General features: G+C 47.3%; 1 protein-coding gene across 2 annotated transcripts in view; it reads right to left on the bottom strand.

The window, feature by feature from the left end:
- The window catches only part of LEMD1 (LEM domain containing 1), a 28,176-nt gene extending 10,076 nt beyond the window's left edge, over nucleotides 1-18,100 (bottom strand). The window contains exons 1-5 of one of the 2 annotated variants that reach the window (XM_012930603.2): nucleotides 17,962-18,100; nucleotides 16,477-16,595; nucleotides 15,814-15,936; nucleotides 12,881-12,945; nucleotides 4,481-4,552 (exon numbers count right to left, since the gene is read on the bottom strand). In XM_012930603.2, the coding sequence (XP_012786057.2) occupies nucleotides 4,481-4,552; nucleotides 12,881-12,945; nucleotides 15,814-15,936; nucleotides 16,477-16,558 (342 nt within the window). In that variant the 5' untranslated portion in view covers nucleotides 16,559-16,595; nucleotides 17,962-18,100. Of the gene's footprint in view, nucleotides 1-4,480; nucleotides 4,553-12,880; nucleotides 12,946-15,813; nucleotides 15,937-16,323; nucleotides 16,415-16,476; nucleotides 16,596-17,961 lie in introns of those variants that run through there. The other variant, XM_058669732.1, reaches the window with a different exon arrangement.
- Nucleotides 18,101-23,842: the final 5,742 nt, after the last annotated feature.

The following is a 23,842-nucleotide window of genomic DNA, read 5'->3' on the forward strand; positions in this document are numbered from 1 at the left end:
AAAGAACAGACATCAACTCCAAGATATCATGAACATCCGCATCATCTCACCAGGATTTTAAAGCACGCATCACAAGATGCCTTAGGGAGGAAAATGAGCAGGTTTGAGACAAATGAAAACTGTGCAGAGCAGCAGAATACATAAAGACAAATCAAGTGTAAATGGTAGGAGAAAGCATACAACCTCTGAAGCAAGCAAGCTTTCTACCAGAGCTCAACAACAGAAATGAGAACACAGAAGAACATGATCAATAAAGGTGAGGCTAGAACAGCATCAATCACCACACTGCACGCGAGAGAGAAAATAGATGGGAAAAGGAAAACGAACAATCTCAGGGTTTACACAACAGCAACAGAAGACCTGGAGTTCGTGTCTTCAGAGTCACCAAAGAAGAGAATGAGATGGGGCTGAGAAGCCATATGGAAAGAAAGAATGGCTGAAAATGGCCCAAACTTGCGCATGTGCGTACTCACACACACCTGTACAGGTTCAAAAAACTGAACCTCAACTAGAATAAACCTGAAGAGAACTGTGCCAAGACACATAAAAATTGAACCTCTGGGGCACAGCGTGGTGGCCTAGCAGCTAAAGTCCTCGCCTTGAATGTGCTGGGATCCCATATGGTCGCCGGTTCTTACCCCAGCAGCCCCACTTCCCATCCAGCTCCCTGCTTGTGGCCTGGGAAAGCAGTCAAGGACAGCCCAAAGCCTTGGCACCTGTGTGGGAGACCTGGAGAAAGTTCCTGGCTCCTGGCTTCGGATCGGCGCAGCACCAGCCGTTATGGTCACTTAAGGAGTGAATCATCAAACAGAAGATCTTCTCTGTCTCTCCTCCTCTCTGTATATCTGACTTTACAATAAAAAAAAAATTGAACATCTGAAAACTTTTGTGCATCAGAAGAATTATTGAGAAAGTGAAAAGGCAAGATAGGAGTGGGAAAAACAGTTGGCACATTATGTATCTATAATCCAGAACAAAAGAAAAAGCCCTTAAATTATAGCTCTTACAGCAACAACAAAATGCAGTCTAAAAATCGGCAAAGAATGTGCAGAAAGGCAAGTGGTCACGAAGCCCACAGAAACATCCACAGGATCGTCAGTCATTAGGAAAAATGCCAACAGAAGCCACAGTGAACTGTGGCTCCTCACCTACTGCGATGGCCGCTAGAAACAACTGCTGGCTGGGATAGCAGAGTGCCTGGACTTGACTCCTTTTTCCCCAGGTGGGACACTTAGACTGAATTCCTGGCCTGGCCCAGTCCTAGGAACTCCATACAAGGATGTGGAGAAGTCAGAGCCCTCATAACCTGCTGGTAGGAATGTTCAATGATGCAGTCACAGTGGAAGAAGAATTGGCTGTTCTTCCAAAAAAGTGACCTATACAGTTGTCAGGTGACCCAGCAAGCCCTCTTACAGGTGTATTTCAAAAAGGCTTGAAGTTAGACTCACATACTTGAACACAAGTGTCTCTAGCAGCGCTATTCATGTGCCCAAAGATGGAAACAACCTAATGTCCATCACTGGATGGATGGGCAAGCAAATTGTGGTGTCTACATACAATGAACATTACTCAGCCACAAAAAGCAATGAGATGCTGACAAAAACATATGTGATAACATGGAGGCAACAGCAAGACTCTGTGCTAAATGAAAGAAGTCAGGTACAAAATGTCACCTCTTAAATTATCTCATTTCTATAAACGTTCCAGAAGTCATTGAAATTAAAAATAGATTGATATTTGCAGCAGGTGAGGGGTAGAGGAAAATAGTTTCTCAGTGGGCTTTTATTTTGAAGTGATTAAATGTCTTGGAACTAAGATAAGAAGTGCTGTTATCACAACATTTTAAACAGTTTTATACAACGTTAATTTCATCTCAGCTTTTTTTTTTTAAAGATTTACTCATCTTCCTTGGAAAATCAGATATACAGAGAAGGAGAGAGACAGAGAAGATCTTCCATCCATTGATTTACTCCCCACGTGACTGCAACAGTCAGAGCTGAGCCAATCTGAAGCTAGGAGCCAGGAGCTTCTTCCGGGTCTCCCACGCAGGTGCAGGGCCCCAAGGTTTTGGGCCGTCCTTGATTGCCTTCCCTGGCCACAAGCAGAGAGCCGGATGGGAAGTGGGGCAGCTGGGACTAGAACCGGTGCCCATATGAGATCCCAGCGCACGCAAGATGAGGACTTTAGCATCCTGGCTACTGCGCTGGGTCCTTCATCTCAGTTTTTAACATTCCTGACTCTTATTATTGTATTGGAGCTGTGTACATAAATTCCTTTCTTTCTTTTAAGTAAAAGACTTGCTTATTTATTTGAAATGTGGAGTGAGAGAGAGAGAAAGAGAGAGAGAGAATGAATCTTCCCAAATGGCTACAACAGCAGGAACTGGGCCGAATCCAAACAGAGAACCTCGATCTTTATCCTGGTCTCCCGTATCAATACAGGAGCCCAAGCAGTTGGGCCATCTTGCATTGCTTTCTCAGGTGCATTAACAGGAAGCTGGATTGGAAGCGGAGCACCCAGAATTTGAACTGCTAGCAGGCAGTGGCTTAACTTGCTATGCCATAATGCTGGGCCTTGCTAGTGAATTTCTTTATGTTGTTATTCTAAGGAGTACATACTGAAATTTGGGGAATAGAGTAAAAGATTATAATGTCTTAAATTTCATTTTACATCGTCCAAAAAAAAAAAAAAGGTAGATAAAATTAAAAAACAGATGTGGAAAGCTGCCCCCAATTGGTGGATCTGGATAATGACCACGCATACAACCTTTTTTGTTTGAAACTTTCTGTGAGTTTGAAATGACTTCAAAATAAATGCTACAGGAAGTATAATTAAAGAGGCATAAGGAGACAGTGAGAAGAAAATTCAAACCACTAAAAGACATGAACTACAAATGACTGACATCTGTGATATATAAAAACACCTACCCATTCACCAGAGGAAGGCAATCTAATAAAAACAGGCAAACAGTAAGAACAGGCATTTAACAGGTACAGAGACACAACTGGCCTACAAACGTGTGAAAAGATGCCCAATCTTACTAATAATAAGAGAAATGAAAATTACAGTCATAAACGCCATTTTACACCCACCATATTGACACAAAGTTAAGTCTGGTACTACTAAATCTTGATGAAGTCTGAGAACAATGGCGCTCTAAAGCTATTCATGATAGAACGTAAAAGGGCGCAGCCACTTTGAGAGACTGAAGCTACCTGCAGCCTGCAATTCCACACATCCTCTCCCCAAAAAACTTGTACATCTGTGCAGTCAGGGAAACCTCTTTGCACCTGTACACACTGAATCAGTGTTACAAAGTTCATCACAACATTATTATGCAAGGAAAACTTGGAAACAATCTAACTGTCCAAGGAGGATAATGAATAGACACCTCACTATAATTCTGTATACATGTGAGAAGGCATGAACCAATACAAATATTGGATGAAGACTCCCCTTTCCCCAGTAACACTGCACAAGACAGGGATGTTGAGAAGCTTACACTGTGATGCCGTCTGTAAACACTACAAAGAAACCAGTACAAGTGATCAGTAGGGAATTCATGGAGGAAAAGGAGGGAACCTACAGTCCAGGAGGGATATTTTGGGGCTTCTGACCTATCTAGCAATGACTAATTTTTTAATCTCTCAGGTGGGAATCCAACTACTCAGTGCAATTCCTTATTCCTTTTCAGATGCATGGTATATTTTACAATCAAATGTCAGAGGCCACCAGATTCAAATATTTTTCTCCACTCAGACAAATTCAAGCTACCTAGCTGCAAGAGTGTCTGTCCATTTCCAGCTGTGCTGATTTCTGTATCGTGGCTCTTGAGGATGATTAGAAAGTTCACCGTCATGACAAAGCAATCTCAAAATCGGCCCCAACTTTCCCACAGGTCTTTTTGCAATGCCATGGAAGAACACTGGGGGGTGCTATTTCATCACTTAGAGGCCTGGTTGTGTTCCCTCCCTCTAGGTCATTTGATGTAACAGAGGACAACAAAAGGAAAGTTGGGGGACCTGGAAGTCTATGTCCAGTTTGTCTTCCAACCCTCCATGTGGTCTCAGGCCAGCTGTATCCCCTTCGTGTCCTTTCCTTCATCTGTCAGGCGAAGCACAGAGCCTTCTCCAAGAAGTCTTTCAGAGAGGAAATTATGTGATCAATAATTCTCTGTAATAAGTCACGCCTGGACGCATGAGTTGTAGTGAATGCTGCGAGATGCTCACAAAATCTTGATGAGACCCAAGGGATTGAAATAAACTCATGGCTGCCTGTGTGGGAAGAATGACAGGAAGCTGCTCTCCTAGAATGGAGACATACTTCTCGTCATAAAGCAAATGATAGCTTAGCTCCAGGCAGGGTGCCCTTCCAGATGAAAGAGAAGGGAAGAATGAGTTTTATATACAGATTCACGTTTTTCCTACAGAAGGAGACCACCCCACTTATAATTCAGGCCCATGACAATAAGCAAGTTTACCTTTATGATCACCTTGAAATTATTACACTCGGAATCGTCCTCTTGCTGGTCTTGCTTTTCACAAACTGGGTTCTACGACACAAAGAAATCAACACGTCATCAATCAGATATGACACGCGGATCAGGGAGCACACCCAGAGCGTGTCTACTAGGTGGTCAGTGTTTTTACAGCAGGAATGTGAAATTAGGTTCCTTGTAGAGATGGCATTTAGCTCCATTACCATGTGTCAAAGATAAGAGAAAGGGCTTATTAAGTAGTTAGCAAATGTGTAATTTACTTCACACTTGGCCCCATCTACAGTGTACAGTGCCTACAGGGAAGAAGGATGTTTTGCAATGAAGAAACTGTTGTGGAGTTGTTCAACATGAGCTCTGCTAAAGCCTTAATACACTGGTCCTACTACCCATCTAGTCGTCGTCCTTATACACAGCCTCTTCTTGTCTTACTGGGCTCTGATGGAGTATTTGGGTTAGACTCCACACATGCTGGTTGCAAGCCTCTAACACGTCTTATTAAAAATTGAGAACAGAGAGGAAAAAGCCTTTGAGAGTTGTGACCTAAAGATGTGGTAACAAACCTAAGAACTGGAAGTGAAAAGGAGGCATAAAGGGTTCCTTCTCGTCCCTTCCTCCCCTGGGGTGTCAGTGTGCCCCACAAGCTTAGGAAGCAAAGCGGGGATGACAAGACTCCACACCTATCATCACGTCTGGAAGCCAAAGACATTGGATGATAAGGTTGTGGTGACTTGGGGGAGCCGGGTGGTTGAGACCTGGAGTAATTGGGATGAAAGCAACATGAGGCTTTAGTGTGCCCTCAGGGAAGGGGGCAGAGGGGGGAGGGCCACATGGCAGTACTGGCACATTCAGTGGTCAAGGAGGCGGTAATGGCAATTGTGCAAAGGAGATGGCCATGGTGACTGGGACACTGGTGATGCTGAAAAAACTAGCAACTGGAGCAAAAGCATAAATATAAGGAGGACAATGGAATCCACCCTCAGAGGACAATGGAATCCCTGTTGGAGAACCAATGTTGGAAGGGAAACAAAGAGCATGGAAATGCACCATTGTAATTGCAGAGCAAAATGAACTTCTGAGTTTTAATTTTATAGGCAGATGTGAACTGCTCAATGACAGGGGCGTATTTTAAGAAAGTGTTGTTGGATGATTCTGTTGTGTCAATGTCACAAAGTGCACTGACACAAGACCTCGCTAGACAATGTCACTTCAGGGGGCCACCACCACTGGGGCAATCCAGAGTCGAATGGCTTGATTGAAATGCCATTATGCAGTATACATTTATCTACACATCTATAAAAATTTAGACTGGATGGCTACCAGGTCATAGATTTATGCACCTGTTTTCTAGTCCTGTATGCTGTAAAGGTCTAGCAGTCATGACCTCATCAGGAAGGAGCTCCCTGAAGGCGTGGATGTCACTTCCTAAAGTCCTTGCTACTACAAAGGGAGCCAGGGCTCCTGGACAGGAGAAATGGGAGCCTGCCACACCACCTCCTTCCCTGCATGCCTGAAAAGATGCTCACACTGAAACTTTTCCTACCAAGAAAATAGCATCCTTTTGGTGAGGGCTTCTATTGGCAAAATCTGGAGCAGTTTGGGTATTTGAATAAATAATGGCACCAAGGGATACAACTCGTTGAAGGAGGAATCTGTGAGTTCATTCCACTGTAAGTTTATGAATGGGTGACTAAAAAGAGAAGAGACAGACAGTCCTTACAGAAGCTGATGGTGAAAGCAGAAGGGCCTGCAGAAATCGCCTGAATGGGCCACCCTGGGGATGCAAGTTAATTCAGGCTTTTACTCTTGCTGTGAGGATTCATGAGGTGTGGTTCTGTTGGTGTCAGCTTAGACAGTCTCCCTGCCACCCCCCCCCCCCCAGTGATGGTCAATTACAAGCAGAAACGGAGGGTTTTTCTGATGGAGAAACTGAACAGACACCAACTTTTCTGGGTTGCTGAGGCTTACGTTGCAAACCAAGGGACAGGCTGAGTGTGTCTGTTCCTGGGACGATGCAGCAGACACAGCACAGCATTCTTTCTGGGGAATTCTGGCAGAGATCGCATGGCCTCCAAGACTAAGAACATGCTATCTCTGGAGCTAGTGCAATGGCTCAATTGGCTAATCCTCTGCCTGCATGAGCTGGTATTCCATATGGGCACCTGTTTGTGTCCTGGCTGCTCCACTCCCCATCCAGCCCCCTGCTTGTGGCCTGAAGAAGCAGTAGAGGATGGCCCAAAGTTTTGGGACCCTGCACCTGTGTGGGAGACCCAGAAGAAGCTCCTGGCTGCTGGCTTCAGATCAGCTCAGCTCCGGCTGTTGTGGCCACTTGGGGAGTGAATTGGTGGATGGAATATCTTTTTCTTTGTATCTCCTTATCTCTGTAAATCTCCCTTTCCAATAAAAAATAAACAAATCTTTTAAAAAGAAACCTGATCCAATTCAAAGTTTACCTTTATGATGCCAGGGTGCCCTGAGACATGTGTTTCCTGATAGGGGACTTGCTGACATGTTTGAATCTTTGGAGAGCTTTCCTTTCCATCTTTCCTTTCAATATTTGTTCATTTATGTTCATCTTATTTTGGAAAGGCAGAGAGACAGAGAACAGATGGAAAGAGATCTGTTTGCTGAGTTATCCCTGACATGTCTGCCAGAGTTGGGGCTCAGCCAGACTGAAGTCAGGAGCCCAGAGCTCAAGTCAGTTCTGCCACATTGAGTGTGCCACTTGTAATACCTACTGCATCACCTGTATCTGTGTTCCTAGACCACCTGCTGCATCCCAAGGTGCGCATGAGCATCAGAAATGGAGCTAGGACTCAAAACCGGGCACTCTGACACGGGACATCAGCACTGTAAGCATTGGCTTAACCTGCTGTGCCACAACCTTCATCCTTCTGGGGGTTTTAAAGTTCTGCGTTGGTGAATACAGCATAGTGCTGAGCGAGTGGATTTGATGAGACCCGAAAACCCTGCCCCCGCCCCACACCTGCCTGGTGTCGCCTTCAGAATGACCTGGAAACATACAGGAGCATCCCTGAGTTCTATCAGCTGTCCTGGTAAATTCTCAGACCCAAAGAGGGGGTTGTGGGAACCCTGATGACACCATGGGGAACTCAGAAGGGGGACCCTCTCCGATGGCAGGAAGCAATCTTGCGGAACCTTCACCCACAATATCTGATGCTAACTCAGCTTGACAGTGTCTGAACAGAACAGAGCTCCCAGACACGCAGCTGGTGTGTGCAGAGTTGAAAAGTTGGTGAATGCGAGAAAAAGTCCCCAGGCAGAGACAGACTACACTCACCCCACGAAAAGAAATGCCTTTCCCGACTCACTAAAACTGTCAGGGACATGAAAGAAGGGAATCAGCCATGCGTTTGCTTATTTAAATAAATCTATAGGAACTCTGAGAAGTCTCATGCTCTAGCACTAAGGTGTCCAGCAATAAGGATTCTACTTTCGTGCTTTTTCATGCTGTGTGTATTACAGATGACTAAGTATCATGCTTTAAGATTTGTTTATGTGTAAGGCAGAGTTACAGAGAGAGGGAGAAACATAGAGAAAGAGGTCTTCTATCTGCTAATTTACTCTCCAGATGGTTGCAGTGGTCAGGACTGGGCCAAGCAGAAGTCAGGAACCTGGCACTTTCCATTTGGGTTCAAGGGCCCAAGTGCTTTCCTGGGTGTATTAGCAGGGAGCTTGTTGGGAAGCAGAGCAGCCGTGACTTGAACTGGGACCCACATGGGGATCCAGCATTGCAGCTGGTGGCTTATCTGGCTCTGCCACAATGCCAAACCCCATTATCATGCTTTTTATATAAAAGTGTGATAAAGGTAATAACAGTTTTTAGTTGTAAGTAAACAACAACAATCTGCCATAGCTATTGTGCTTGACATAGCTCAACCTTTCCTATGAAGCAAGATCACTTCCTTGGTGCGAATGAGTGGGTGCTGACAGGCAGAAGTGGAGGCCCAGATGGCAGCACTGAGGTGGGGACCCAGGTGGTGGGACCTTGAACCCGTGGTTTTGTTCCCAGAGCTCACCGTTATGTGTCCTTGGGACTGAAGCTCTGCCTCACTTTGCCTTTAGCTCTTCCTCTATGCAGCACTCAGCATCAAATGCAAAGTTGTTGCCTCATGGACCGAGACCCAGGGGATAGAGGTCCACAGTCCTTTGGATGGGCATCAGTTCATGAGCGCCTCAGCACTGGCCGTCAAGGGTATGCACCACGCAGCATTTAAGTGATGTGGTACATGCATGGTGCAGAATAGGATCCCTGATCAAGGGGGGGGCAGCCAGCATGGAAAGAGGAAAAGGCACTTCTCAGGGCAGCCATCAGGGCATGAAGAAGTTGCTTCTCCCTACATGCCTGGCCCTGAATGAAACACACAAAACACACAAATGAAACACACAAAAATTAAAACCACATCTATATCTCACACCCCAGAGAGCACAAGCTCTGGGCAGAATGAGGTGGAAGCTGGTAGAAAAAGCAGATTCCCAGGCCAAATGTCCTCCTGATGGCAGTGTTGCGTAAAGGGCAGGTGGCAAATGGGAAGGGAGTGTCTAGGCTGGGAGAGCAGAAAGAACTGCAAGTGTGGGCCAGAATGAGCAGGTGCTGGTTGGCATGGAGTATGGGCATCCTGAGATAGGGTTGCACAGGAACACACCCTCCAGGTCCAGTGTCCTCTAAAGACAGGGTGCACAAATACACACACACACACACACACACACCTTTGGCCTTGCTTCCAAACCTGGGGCCCCAGTGCCCCCATTACCCAGGAGAGTGCCACTGGTCTATTGTCACTGTGTCTGCATCCCTGAGGCCCGTGTCCTTCTTCCGTCCTCCCACATATCCTGGCTGAGAAGGTAACTGCACAGGCCTCCTAACCCAACACCCACATTTCATGCCATCTGCTATCGTAAGTTACTGCACCTGCTGTCACCTGCAATCCCATTTTCCTTTTTTGGCAAAAGGACCCTTGGAGCCTAAGACACATACCAACATCACTCTGTGCTCCATCATGGGGAGGAGAAGCTGCATCCAGGGTCCCTCTAGTGGAAATCATCCCCTGACCAAGACAGAAATCCACCTGCTGTAGCCAAGATGTTGCAGTGGCTTAAGCTGCCTTCTGTGACTCTAGCATTCTATGGAAGCAAAGGCTCAAATCCCTGACTGCTCCACTTCTGATCCAGCTTCCTGCTAACACACCTGGGAAAGCAGCAGAAGATGGCTCAAGTACTTGAGCCCCTGCCATTCATATGAGAGGCACAAATGGGGTTCTCGGCTCCTAGCTCTGGCCTGGCCCGGCCACAGCCCCTGCTGCCTTTTGGGGAGTGAACCAACAGATGAAAGATTCTCTGTTTGTCTCTCTCTCTCTGTAACTCTGCCTTTCAAATAAATATATCTGTATATACTTATTCAAATATACATTCCAATAAATATATGTATTAAAAAATTTGTTTATTTTTTATTGGAAAATCAGATATACAACAGAGAGGAGGAGAGACAGAGAGGAAGATCTTCTGTCCGATGATTCACTCCCCCAAGTGGCCACAATGGCCAGTGCTGAGCCAACCTGAAGCCAGGATACAGGAATTTCTTCCGGATCTCCCACGCAGGTACAGGGTCCCGAGGCTTTGGGCCATCCTCGACTGCTTTCCCAGGCCACAAGAGGGAGCTGGATGGGAAGTGGGGCAGCCAGGACACGAACTGGCGCCCATATGGGATCCCAGCTCCTGCAAGGCAAGCATTTTAGCCACGAGGCTACCATACTGGGCCCCAATACATGTATTTTTTGAGAATTTTTTAAAAAACATCCTGGTTTCTGAGCAGTCTTAGTGACTTGTACAGGATGCTGCATGTTTGGTTTGATTAAACTAACATAGGCAGTGCCTAACAGAGTCCAGAAATGGACATAGTCCAATTCTCAAAGCAGTATTCCTGCTCACGTGAGAAGAAAAAAATGCTGTTTTAGAGGCATGCAAATGCTTCCTTTCTAGGTACTTAAAGGATTGTTAGGCACAGACCACTGCTCTTAAGCAATTAAAGTCTACAGTGTTAGGCAGCGTCTCCATCAACACACTTGCTACCTCCTTCTACGCCTTCTACGTGGACATTTAAATGCTTGTTTACATTTCCTTCTGGATTTAAGGTTGAGCAGGTGTCTCCAGGCCCCTTCGAGACATCAAAACAGCTTCTATAAATCCTTCAGATCAAAAGATTTTATGCCATCACAAACTTTTGTTTATTTCTATTGCCCATTCAGAATACCGATGCAGTTTTCTTTCAGGTTTTCGTGAAGCTGAAGCTCAAGGGCCCAGGGCCCACCTGGTGCTGTTAGAGGCACTGATGCCTTTCTCTCAGAGTGCATCTTCGTGGGGACCACACAAAAGGTCTTCCTGAATGGGAAGGATTCCTTTAATGAGCCATTTGGAAGACTTTTTAAGATCCCTTTAGAAAGCATAGCGTGCTATCAGAACTGTTTCATCAACCCTGAATATCATGTTTAAATGGGAAGCTGAAGTGTGTCACAGCAAAGTGCACTTGGGGCTTTTTGTCATTTATTTAAACTCAGTAGGTAGTTTCCGAAGCTGTGGGCCTGCATTGTTTAAAAAAAAAAAAAACAGATTTCGAAAAGTTTTGCGTAAAAAACTTTTATCTTTTCATTTCATGTTTCACAAAGTTTTCGAAGGCTCTTAATTGTAGCACATTGGCTTATCTGTCTCCCAGAATTGTGACATGGATTTGTCAGGGGGAGTGTTGGGCTCCTCTCATGACCCTAGTGAGTGAATGAGGTAAAATTACTGCTTGAAGGGCAGGCATTGGCAAGAACGAGTTAAGCTGCCACTGGGGACGCCTGTATCCCGTATCAGAGAGCCTGGGACAGAGGCATGCCTCCACTTCTGATCCAACTTGTTGCTAATGCACCTGGGAGGCAGCTGGCCCAAGTACTTGAGTTCCTGTCACCACATGAGGGACCCAGATGGAGTTCCTAGCCCCTGGCCTCTGGCTTCAGCCCTGGTTGTTACAGGTGTTGGGAGATTGAAACACAGAAGAAAGTGTGTTTCTCTCTCTCTCTCTCTCTCTCTCTCTGTCACTCTTCCTTTCAAATAAAGGCAGACCCCATGTGGAGGACTCAAGTGGATGAGACACCAAATTTTACAAATGAGGAAGAGACAGGGCTGAAGACAGAGCTCTCAGGCACGGGTGCCATGAAGGTCCAAGACAGACTAGTGAGAAAAGAAACCATCAGCACCACAGAGCCAAGAACCCAGAGAGCACAGAGTTGTCCAAATCTAAAAAAGCAGGTATCTCAGCATGCAGTAGGGCAGAAGTCGGAAGATGGAAAATGTTGCCAGGGTTGGCATGAGATTTTCTGCGCAAGCACCTGCTCCACATGTGTCCCTCTCTCCAGCCCCATCAAAACCTGCCTTGCACGCTGGGAGCCACCACAGGCTATCTGTTAGATAGCCCCAGGTCACCTGAGGAGTCTCTCCCTGAGCTAGGCTTACCCCCAGGCCCATGACTTTGCCCACTTGAACTTGAGATTCAATATGAGGGTGCTGTGGCAGCCAGGCCTTAGTGCCTGGCGAAGGGGAAGGAGAGAGAGATGTGTTCACTGTGAACCTTGGCGGAACTCCAGCTCAGGGCCTCATGTGAGTTCACCAGGGCACTCACATAGCTCTGGGGAAATGGGAGGACAAGCTCAGCATATTTTGGGGTAAAACATTTTTGAGCCCCATGTCTAGTCTTTGCACAGCACACATTTCTCACAAAACCCCTTCTAGGCATGGATTTCTGGTGGTAGAAGGAACTGGAGTGGGGTGGAGGGCATGACACTGGGTGGGCAGGGTGGCAGCTTTCAGGGAGGGCCAGGAATGACACCCTGTTAACTTCAGGTCCTCTGGTAGAACATGGAAACCACTTCACACAATAGACCCCTGCAGGTGGAGCTTTGGCGCGCAGCAGGTAAGACATCCCTTGGGACACCTGTAGCCCACTTCAGGGAACCTGGGTTCGGGTCTCAGCTCCTTTTGCAGTCTCACCTTCCTGATGATGCACGCTCTGGGAGGCAGCAGTGATAGATTAACCCAGTGTGAGACCTCACTGAGTTCCTGGTTCCTGTCTTTCGTTTGGTGCTGTCCTAACTGTTGCTAGTACTTGGGGAATGAGCCAGCACATGGGATCTCTCTCTCTCTCTCCCTAACTGTCTGTCTTTCAAACAGATGAAATAAACACAAACTTAAAAGCCGATCCCACTGGGGGATTTTATCACTCTGGCATTATACAGTAGCTTGCTGTTCTTTTTGGTAACACACAGGAAGAGTGCTATCTCCTACTTGGATACAGGTATAAAAGCATTCAGGCATTCGAATGATACATACTTTTTGGAGTTCCTTGCTTTTTTCTGCAGAGAGTGTGATATTTCCTTTCAAAATGATACTAAGCTCTGGATCATGGGAAACAAAAGGAGAAGTAGGCCGTGAGAAAATACACGAGCTTGCCAAGGGGCATCAACAGCGAGCAGGAGGGGTGAATCCTTCAACCACCCGGCTTTTTTGAGAGAGGAGGAAAGTTCCCATTGCCCTTCCCAGGGAAACAAGCCTTTCTCTGGAACTGCGGGAGACTTGGCGAACCCTCCCTGGAATTACAGGGAAGCTGCACACACAAAGCCTTTAAAAAGCACACAGAAAATGTGTGGTATGAAAAACCCCACACATGTCTCTCACACTTTCATTTGGGGGTGGGGGCACTAAAACAAGCTTATCACTGAATTCCATTTTCCTAAGAGCTCTTCAAGGTGCCCTGCTGGTGGAGTGTCTCTGAAAGAAACACTTGTGCGGGCTGCACCTCTGAGCAGCTCCTTCTAGTCTGTCCCCCTGGAACAAGCTGGAAGAAAGCCCTGCGTGTCCCTGCCTGGCCCAATGGGGCAGGAGGATTTTCTCCCTCAGTATCCAAAAAAGCACCCTGGGGAAGGGAAGGCCTTTCAGACTTCTGCTGAAAGGCTTGAAAATAGGGAACTGTCAGAGGCAGCCAGGTACTGGTGAGGTGCCAGAGGACAAGACTTGGGCCCCCAGGGAGGAATCCTGGACTGCAGGGGTCTGACCTGCTCTCCAAGGTGAACATCTGTGGAAGATCTGATATGAAGCTAGGTTCACCCCATGCCGTAACAGTGAGTGAAAGTTAGACAAATGTAACCCACAGGCAGGCATTCACCACCACTCAGGACACCCGCATCCCTCCTCTCCAGTCCTGGCTCAAGTCCCTGCTTTGCATCTGATCCAGCCTCCTGCTGCCCCACTGCACCCTGGGCAGCAGCAGGCACTTGGTGCACCTGGATTCAGTGCTTGGCTCCTGGCTCTTGGCTCCTGGCATTGGCCCAGACCCAACTGTAGCAGGTTTTTGGGGAGAAATCTAATGAGTGGACAATCTCTCCCTTTTTCTCTGTCTTTCAAAAACACAAATTACATTTAACAAATAGAACTCTTGCCCACAAAATGTTTGGAGCACCTGAGTCTCAACCCATAGCACTTGAACTCCCTGTACCACTGCCTTCACCCCACGACAACATTGCAGGTGTTTCTGTGAAATGGCCAAGGTTGAATCTACACACACACACACACAGGAACAAAAATTCCATTCCAAACCCCTCTAATGGCACCAGCAGCTACGAGATTCTTCCAATGAGCACATTCACATGTCTGGTTCAGCCCCTGCATTCTGGAGACCTGGGTTTTCCACCTGCTCTCCTTGGCCAGTGGCCATGCAGCTGAACAGATGAACACTACAAAGACAAGGCTGAGTCACAGTTGCTGCTCCCACCTGCTGGCCTGGAAGTTGCCTGGCCTTGGGGGAGACTCAGGAGTGGTCAAGCTCATCAGCTCAAGGACCAATCCAAATGCACCTGTGTGGAGGCTGCACTCAGGACCCACAACAGTCTGACCCTGCAGCCTTGGGCTACAGTCCCGAATGTTTCCGGGATCTGGCCCTGCTCTTCCCCCAGGGTTGATCTAGCTCCTCCAGGGCAGGAAACACAGGCCCGGGGCTAGGGCAGGACTTGGAACCTAGTCTACAGTCAGGAACCCCGTGCCTTCTGAGGACTCCCAGGCTCACTGTGCCATGGGGGGGGGGGTGCCCATTCCCTAGCCTTGCTTCCCTTCTCAAAGGAGGCCAGTTGTGTCCAGCCCCTACACCTCCTCCAATACAGGAGTCCAGAGATGTTTTCCCCAAGGGTCCCAGGCACTTGTATTTTTTGTTGAAACATTAACTCAAACTACATGAAGTTGTTCAATTTCGTATATCACACATGGTATGGACTATCATGTGTTCATTCCCACAGTAGAAATGGAAGTATAGAGTATGGGGCGGGAAGAACAAAATTTTGAGCCAGGGCTGGGTTCAGAATCACTGAGTTCTGTCACTTTCCTTCAGCAAACACGGCCTGAATTTCTGCTCTGTGCCTGCTCTGGAAGCTGGACATGGTGGGCTAGGGAAGATAGATGAGCCCTGAGGCCCTCCATGGCATGGTTTCATCTTTGGGGCCTCTTCCCAGCCACCTGACATTGGACAGTCATTAAATGCTAAATGCTGTGGGGGAAAAATTAGACAATGTGCAGTTGGTCCATCCTGCATGGATGACCTTCAGTCAGTGTTGTTTGGCTATGGCTCACACAGAACCCCTATTGGATGAAAAAAAAAAGCCTTGGAAAGTATTGTGGGACTCATCAAGAGCCATTTGCTAACAACCCTGATAGCAGAAACAATGGCAGGGGCCTTATGCACCTGGTCCTGGGCACCATCAGCAGATCTAGGGGTCCCCGAGGCACCTCTCCCAATCCATCATGCATCTCAAAGGAACCAGCACCCCCAGCCCTATGGAAACCAGGAGGACACCTGGTGGAAAAGAGGACCAGGGATGACTCTTTCTTAAATAGGCACAACACCATTTAACCTGAAGAAAGAATGGTCAGACTTGTTGATAGAGACAAACTTGTCTGAAGTTGAGACATCAAAACAGATCCAGAATTCACCTATAGGAACGTTGGGTTGCAAGAAGTCAACACACGTGAGGCTCTAGTTAGTAACAGGACCTGTAAGGACCTGTCCTCCCGCAGCCTTCCACCAGTTAGTTGAGTCTGCAGGGTGAATGCAGGTGTGGGGTCCCTGGTGCTGCCCAGGGGTCCATTTTCCAGGCTCTGTGTGTAAACAAGCCCTCAGCTCTCTTCCAGGTCACAGCCCAGGAAGCCGCACTCACTATAGTGGACATAGTATCAATGAGTGGAAAGCTGCCACATGACGGGATGGTTAATGAAGGTACCTTGGCTGTCATCGCTGTCGTGAGACTCTCCGGGTTTGGTGGGTCCATCGGTGACAGAGGAAGCACAGGGAATGGAGGCCAGCAACTGCTGTAACTTCTTTTCATACACTTTTCTGGTGGAAGCTGAGGAGGAACATGGAGAATAAATGAAATCATTTTTGCGCATGGTCCTCCTGAGTTTCAGGGGGTTTCCTTACCAAGACCTTGATTCTCGCCCCTCATGTTAGAGGTCAGTCATGGCTTTGGAAATGAGGAGGGCTCTACCGTTACTCACCTAATCTCCCCTTTTCACAAACTCTTAAGGAACGTCTCGGTGGATTAGCCACAGAATCAGACCTTGGATATGTGTGACCAGGTTGTGTATAAGCTTATGGATAACAGATCCACAGATTATTCAAAGCATGCATGTCATATGAACTAAGAGAAAAACCCAGCCAAGAGAGTCAAGGGAGCAACTGGGCTTCTCACAGCTGGCAGGAGTCAGTCCATTCTCTCGGACGCCATACTTACTCATCTGTTAAGCTTAGGGCTTCTTCCCTCTTGGGGTTTTCTGCTTGCTCTGTTCCCCCATGTCTACGGTAATGGTGCTTACAGCACATGTAAGTCTTTGGAGGGAGCTCATGAATACTAAAGGTCAACCACTAGCACCTGCTGGACACCTACGTAGTACGGGGCCGGGCGAGAAGCCGAGCTTCTCCAGCTGGCTGTGAAGCTCGCAGTCACTCAGATGCTTCATGTCCACCATGGTGATAGAAGAGTGGCCTCTGTGTGACCCAGGAATCCTTGAGAGAGTAAAACATGAAGATTATTAAGATAGCCTTCCAAAGAAGTGCTCTAACTACTAGCCCACCAAAGCCTTTACAATCCCGTCTCCCCATCCTGGGAGGTGCACTGGTAATCAAACACTCATGGGCACTTCCTGCTTTTTTCTGCAATAAGCCCCTGCTGGGCTTCTATTGCATCCATGCACGCCTTTGGGTAGAGGTCACTTGGGTAAGAGGGTCAGTCTTTTCTACTCAACTCATGAAAGAAAAAAAAATCTTGCTGACAAAATGAACTCATCTTTCCACAGCTGCTCAGAAGCTCTGAGTAAGACTCAGGTTCTGAGATGTTGAGAAGTTAATTAAACGTGAACGAGATGAGAGTAATTTTTTTCGCGAGTTAAATGAAAGTTATTTATCCCTGCCCCATTTCTGATGACAGTACAGAGAGTTCGGAGCATTTGGTGATTGCGCACAGTAGTCGTTTGCACACTTGTAATTTAACTCTGAGCGTAAAGAGATGGTAGTTTTTAATTAGCCACCAGCAGACTTCGTAATTGCTGAACTGGCATCTGAAGGGAAAAAAAAAAAAAGAAGTCAACTACTCTGGCACACAAATGGATTCCTTGAAATTTGTGAAGATCTTGCTATGGCTTTCCAAAGTTGCAGGGGCTCAAGTTCAGTCAGATTGATTTGGTTGACCTTTGGGTTTCCTAAACTGACTCTTCTACTCGCTTAACATGCTGAGAAGGACAGAGTTCCCTGTCAAACATTTTAGCAGTGATTTTAATTCCGGAGTTTATTTGTTGTATCAGTGTCTATCATGTTTCGTAAGATGGCAGTAGGATCATTACCCAACACTGGAGGATCTGAACCAGTTTGAAGTAATGACTTTGCCTTTATTGGCGATCGGTCAACGTCCAATGAGGAAGAACATCACAAACAAGCTAGGACAGCTGTGAGCTGTGGTGGGTAAAAAACAGGTGGTTTGCACTTGTCTAACTGGCCAGCTCTCCCCCTTTAAAGCTGTTCTTTAAGGAGAATCACATTCTTGCACACAGTAGGTGCTTACCAAATGTCTGCTTCCTGCTTTTCTGTGTTTGGGTGCTAAATTAGTATCGTTAGGTCACTAGGAAACGACCAAGTTCTGTGAAGAAAAAGGACAAAGTCCTGCAACATGACAGATTTTTTCCCCTGAAAGCTGGCTTAGGCAGATCCTGTGACATTTGTTCTGAGAACAGCTGTCTGTTGTTTCACCAGCTTCCCCAAAATAACCTCCAAAAGAGCCCTCATCAATTTCAAGTGACACTAGACAACTGCCCAAAGGGAGCACGCATATGGAAGACAATGTCCAAATGGAATCCAACCGGGGGACGAATCCACTTACCCCTTCACATGGCTGTCTAAAGTCCATGCAGACCAGTTAGTTACTAAAGCTTGGGTGAGTGTCACTCTAGGGTTTCCACTAGCAACCAGCCCCCTTATGCCTGAAAGATATTATGGCGATCATAATCCTGACAGTGTGACATCAGTAACCCCCTTAGCAACAGATGGAGGTGGAAATCAGGTGATTCATTTCACAGCAGTGCAAACAGAGGAGGCAATGGTGGGCTTCCTAGGCACACTGTTAGGGAAAAATGTCAAGAAGGGTAGGGCCACCAATCCAGGGACTGCCTAGAAGTTGGGGAGAGAAAAGAGAACTCAAAAAACCTCAAATATCCAGGACGCCCATGGAGGAGGCCATGGGAATCAATGGCCAATTGAGCTGTATGCTCTAGGGAAACCAGAGGAGTGGAAGAAGCCGCTTAGATTCAGTAAGGATTGCTCATATAAGGGGCAAAGGAGAGGAGAGGTGGCACTGTGGTACAGCAAGTTAAGCTCTTTGTGATGCCAATATCTGGATCATTTGAATTTCAGCTGCTCCACTTCTGATTCAACCCCCTACTAATACACCTGGAAGAAAGCGCCCAGCACAATGGCTCAATGGCTAAATCCTCGTCTTACAAATGCCAGGATCCCATATGGGTGCCGGTTTGTGTCCTGGCTACTCTACTTCCCATCCAGCTTCCTGTTTGTGGCTTGGAAAAGCCATGGAGTATGGCTCAAAGCTTGGGACGCTGCATCCTCGTGGGAGATCCCGAAGGAGCTCCTGGCATCATATCAGCTCAGCACCAATCATTGAGGCCATTTGCGGAGTGAACCAGAGGATGGAAGATCTTTCTCTCTGTCTCCTTTTCTCCATAAATCTGATCTGACTTTCCAATAAAAATAAGCAAATCTTAAAAAAAAAAAAAGCTAAAGATAGCTCAAGTGCTTGGGTTGTTGCACCTGCACAGCAGACCCAGATGGAGTTTCAGGCCCCCGGCCCAGCCCACACTATTGCCACCATTTAGAGAGTTTTGAGTGGTAATCTGTGTGTGTGTGTTTGTGTGTGCATGTGTGTGTCTTTCAACTTCTCTAGCCCTGTCTTTCAAATAATTAAATGAATCTTAAAAATAAGAGAGAAGCAGGAAAGTGAGATAAACAAGAACGTCTTGCAGAACCATGGCCTGGGCCTTTCCCCACAGACCTTCCTGCGATAGTCAATACAGACAGTGCTGCCCACTTTGCACAAGAACGAGTCCTACACCTTGCACAGAGCTGGCCATTATTGTTGCTGCTTTTGTTGTGTGGAAGAAAGAATCTATCAGGCTGTTAGCTTGTGTCTTTCAAAAAAGATTGCTGAGATTGAAAAAAAAAATTAGGTGGGGCTGGCGTCGTGACATAGAAAACTAAGGCTCTGCCTGCTGTGCAAGCATGCCATATGGGTGCCAGAGATGGATGCTGGTTCAAGTCATGGTGGCTTTGTTTCTGATCCAGCTCCTGCTAATGTGTCTGAAGAAGCACCAGAGAATGGCCCAAGTGCTTGTGCCCCTGTACCCATGTGGGAGATTCAGAAGAAGCTCCTGGCTCCCAGCTTCAGCTGCTGTAGTCGTTTCGGGAGTGAACCAGCAGATGGAAGAAATCTGTCTCTCCTTCTCTTTCTGTAATTTTGTCTTTCAAATAAAAATTAATAACTCAGTTATTAATAACTCAACAGTTAGGCAAGACAAAATGATTCAATACCAGGGACAGAGGGGAACTATCAGAGAGGGCTTAAGGGAAGAGCAGTGGAGCGAGCCTGCCTGGAGTCAGATCACTTACCAGCTGGGTGGGGAAAGATGACGTCAGTGACTAACCCTGCCAGGAGCTCCTCTTTCTCTGGGAATGACTAACAGCCTCCCCATGGGGCTGTCCAGAGGAGCCAGGGGGTCACGGGGCACCTCATTAGCACTGCATGTATTCTCCACTGAACCCTAGCCTCCCAAGTTTCCATATCCAGCTTCTTGATCAGGAGGATCCACCCCTTTTGACACCTGCTCTTGGCCAATCCTAAGCAGCTGGGAAGGCTCCCTAGGGGATCCCAGGCTATGGCTCCTGGGTTTGAATAAAGCACCAGCTTCCAAACACACAACCCAAACATTTACCAACACACACAGACAGACACACCAGATTCCCCCAACAAAGGCTTGGGAAATTGACACATTTGTCTCCACCAAAGAAAATGAATGATGGGCATGAGTTATTAGGATGCAGAAGCATTTTGTTTACATTTCCCAGAATTGCTTTCAGCAAAACAGCAGCCAGCAGGTGGAACTGCTTCCAATTCAGCTGTCATACCACGGGGATGAAACGGGTGTTTCCACAATACTTTCCTGGACAGATCTGCAGGGCTTAAAACAAGGTTGAGCTCCAACATGTCTAACAGCCCCCTCCTCTGCTCACCCATGGCTGTGATACTCCTGACCAATCACATGATTCTGAAGATGTCTGTCCTTGGCAGCATCTGGAAATGTTTGGTCCCAGCATTGGCAGCACATCTATCAGTTTTCTTGTTGATTCTCTGCACGTCATTTCAGCTCTTGAAGAAAGTGAGTTTTTGTTGCCAGTCGAGTAGGTATTCTGCGTGATAAGAAGTCTAAGCCTTGAGAGCTGCCTCCTTTCATTAAAATGTGGATCCAATTTCTCTTCCCTCAATGCTGCACACTGGTATTAAACTGCAATAACAGAAATAGTAAAAGCCAGATGTCACTCCAGTCTCGGGTTTGAGGTGAGAACAATTTCCTCTGGAGTTTCATCTCTCTCCTTCCCAGCCCCAGCCTTCAGAAGGATGCACAATTTAAATGTAAATGCAATTTATATAGGGGAGCTCAGAGCCGATCTGCAGTTGCAAGGAGGAAGTCTACGCAGGCAAAGATCAGTGGCTGACAATCTCAAGTCTGCATCTCTTCCACACTCTGGATGAGTTATTTCTCCCCAAAGCCACAGGGCTGTTCAAAGCAATGGAGAACTGAGGTCTCGTAAAATTCCCCAGATACTGTGAGCTGGGTCTACAGCCGCGGGGGGGGGGGGGCAAGTTTGGGTTTCCAGAAGCTTCCCTGACTGCCCTCACTGCTGAGATCAGTAGCTGACCCAGAGCTTTCAGGTGGTGCTTATACTAAACCCCTCCCATGGGGCAAGGGTGGTCACCAATGCTATAGTTCATCTTTCCGAAGGATAATAGGAAAATGAAATGAGACTTTAGCAGAGAGCTGCAGGCACACAGGAGAGAGTCCTGCCGGGGTCAAATCTTCCTTCCAGCTGGAGCTCCCAGGGTGAGCAACAGCTTGGTAGTCATAAGGCACAGAGACAGACATCCCAGGAGTGAGGTGCTACAGCAAGGGAAGTTGGTCAGCACAGACAGGCTGAGCCATCTGGTGAAGGAGTTTGTGGGCTGGTTCAAGTCCTGGCTGCTCCACGTCAGATCCAGCTTCCTGCTGTGGCCTGGGAAAGCAGTGGAGGATGATAGCTCAAGGCCTTAGGACCTAACCCCATGTGGGAGACTTGGAAGAAGTTCATGGCTCTGGATCAGCTCAGCTCCAGCTGTTGTGGCTATCTGGGGAGCGAATCAGTGAATGGAAGATCTTTCTTGGTCTTCTTCTTTCTGTAACTCTGCCTTTCAGATAAAAATAAAGATTTTTGGGTCCGGCATGGTAGCCTAGTGGCTAAAGTCCTCACATCACATGTATCAGGATTCCATATGGATGCCAGTTCATTTTCTGGCTGCTCTACTTCCCTTCCAATTCCCTGTTTGTGGCCTGGGAAAGCAGTAGAGGAAGGTCCAAAGCCTTGGGACCCTGCACCCGTGTGGGAGACTTGGGGGAAGCTCTTGGCTCTTGGCTTCAGATCAGCTCAGCTCAGGCCATTGTGGACACTTGGGGAGTGAACCAGAAGATAAAAGATCTTTCTCTGCTTCTCCTTCTCTTTATGAAATCTGACTTTCCAGCAAATAAACAAATAAATCTTTCAGAAATAAATAAATAGGGCCTGCGCGGTAGCCTAGAGACTAAAGTCCTGACCTTACATGTGCCAGGATCCCATATGGGCGCCAGTTCAAGTTCCAGCAGCCCTGCTTCCCATCCAGCTCCCTGCTTGTGGCCTTGGAAAGCAGTCGAGGATGGCCTAAAGCCTTGGGACCCTGTACCCGTGTGGGAGACCCAGAAGAGGCTCCAGGCTCCTGGCTTTGGATTGGCTCAGCTCTGGCCATTGCAGCCACTTGTAGAATCAATGGATGGAAGATCTTCCCTGTCTCTCCTCCTTTCTGTATACCCACCTTTTCAATCAAAATAAATAAATAAATATTTTTCTAAAAGATGCTGCTGTACTTGTCTAGTTAGGATTGTCTAGCATGGATTGCACACACTTGTAAACCACTTCTGGTTGGCTTCAGAATTAATTACACCTTTTAGAGCAAATTTGCCTTCTTATGGAATCTTTCTTAAGCTAATACCAAAATTAACTGATACTCTCTGAGCCAAGGACCATACAGAAGTATCAACTTAAAACTGCCAGCTGGAGCTACCCCAGTGGTAAATGTAGCATGTAAACCTGTCGCCAGCATTCCATTGGGAGCACTGATTCGAATCCCAACTGCTCCACTTTTGATCCAGCTCCCTGCTAATAGCTTGGGAAAGCAGCAGAAGATGGCCCAAGTGATTGAGACCCTGCACCCATGTGGGAGACCCAGAAGAAGTTTCTAGCTCCTGGTTTCAGCCTGGTGCAGCCCTGGCCATTGGAGCCATTTGTGGAGTGAACCAGAAGATGGAAGATCTCTCTCTCCCTCTCTCCTTTAAATAATTAGCCTCCTATGAATCTACTGAATTTTAAGTCCCACCCATGGTTGCTTTTTTATGGCCAGATCCACTGATTTCTGGAGCCCACCTTGCTGTTGGGGTGTCTCTGGCCCGGCCTCTTTCTCTCCAACACAATAGACCATGAACAGAGTCAGCAGAAGAGAAAACTGACCAACTTCCAAGAAACGAAATGAGAGAGAGGATCACTTAATCGTCCTTTAATAACCGCAAGTGTTAGGGCCCTGAGCAGGGGCTTTCTGCCTGCTGCTCCACTGGACATGCCAGGCAGCTCCATCGTCACCACATGAAAACTGCGACGCCGGGCAAGTAAGGAAAAACTATGGCTGGTTCTCAGGGTTCTCAGGGTGGGAAGAATCACGTGACAGCAGGGAACAAACCTGGAAGATGGGCAGGGGCCGGTGGCAGTGGAGGCCCCAAAAGCAGAACACGGAGCTCTTAGGTGGCATCCTGAGCTCTGCAGCAATCACTGAGGGCTTCTTGGTGGGGGTTTTCTCATTTTGAAACTTAACGGGGCTGGCACAATGGCTCAACAGGCTGATCCTCAGCCTTCAGTGCCGGCATATTATATGGGTACCAGTTTGTGTCTGAGCTATTCTAGTTCCTATCCAGCTCCTTGCTAATGGCCTAAGAAAGCAGCAGAGGGGCCCGGCGGCGTGGCCTAGTGGCTAAAAGGCCTCGCCTTGAAAGCCCCGGGATCCCATATGGGCCCCGGTTCTAATCCTGGCAGCTCCACTTCCCATCCAGCTCCCTGCTTGTGGCCTGGGAAAGCAGTCGAGGACGGCCCAAAGCTTTGGGACCCTGCACCCGCATGGGAGACCTGGAAGAGGTTCCTGGTTCCCGGCATCGGATCGTGCACCGGCCTGTTGTGGCTCACTTGGGGAGTGAATCATCGGATAGAAGATCCTCTCTGTCTCTCCTCCTCTCTGTATATCCGGCTTTCCAATAATAATAAAAATCTTTAAAAAAAAAAAAAGAAAGAAAGAAAGCAGCAGAGGATGAGCCAAGTTCTTGGGAGCCCCTGGACCCACATGGAAAGCCCAGAAGAGGCTCCTGGCT

The sequence above is a fragment of the Ochotona princeps genome, chromosome 10 (assembly GCF_030435755.1).
Source record: "Ochotona princeps isolate mOchPri1 chromosome 10, mOchPri1.hap1, whole genome shotgun sequence".
NCBI lineage: Eukaryota > Metazoa > Chordata > Mammalia > Lagomorpha > Ochotonidae > Ochotona > Ochotona princeps.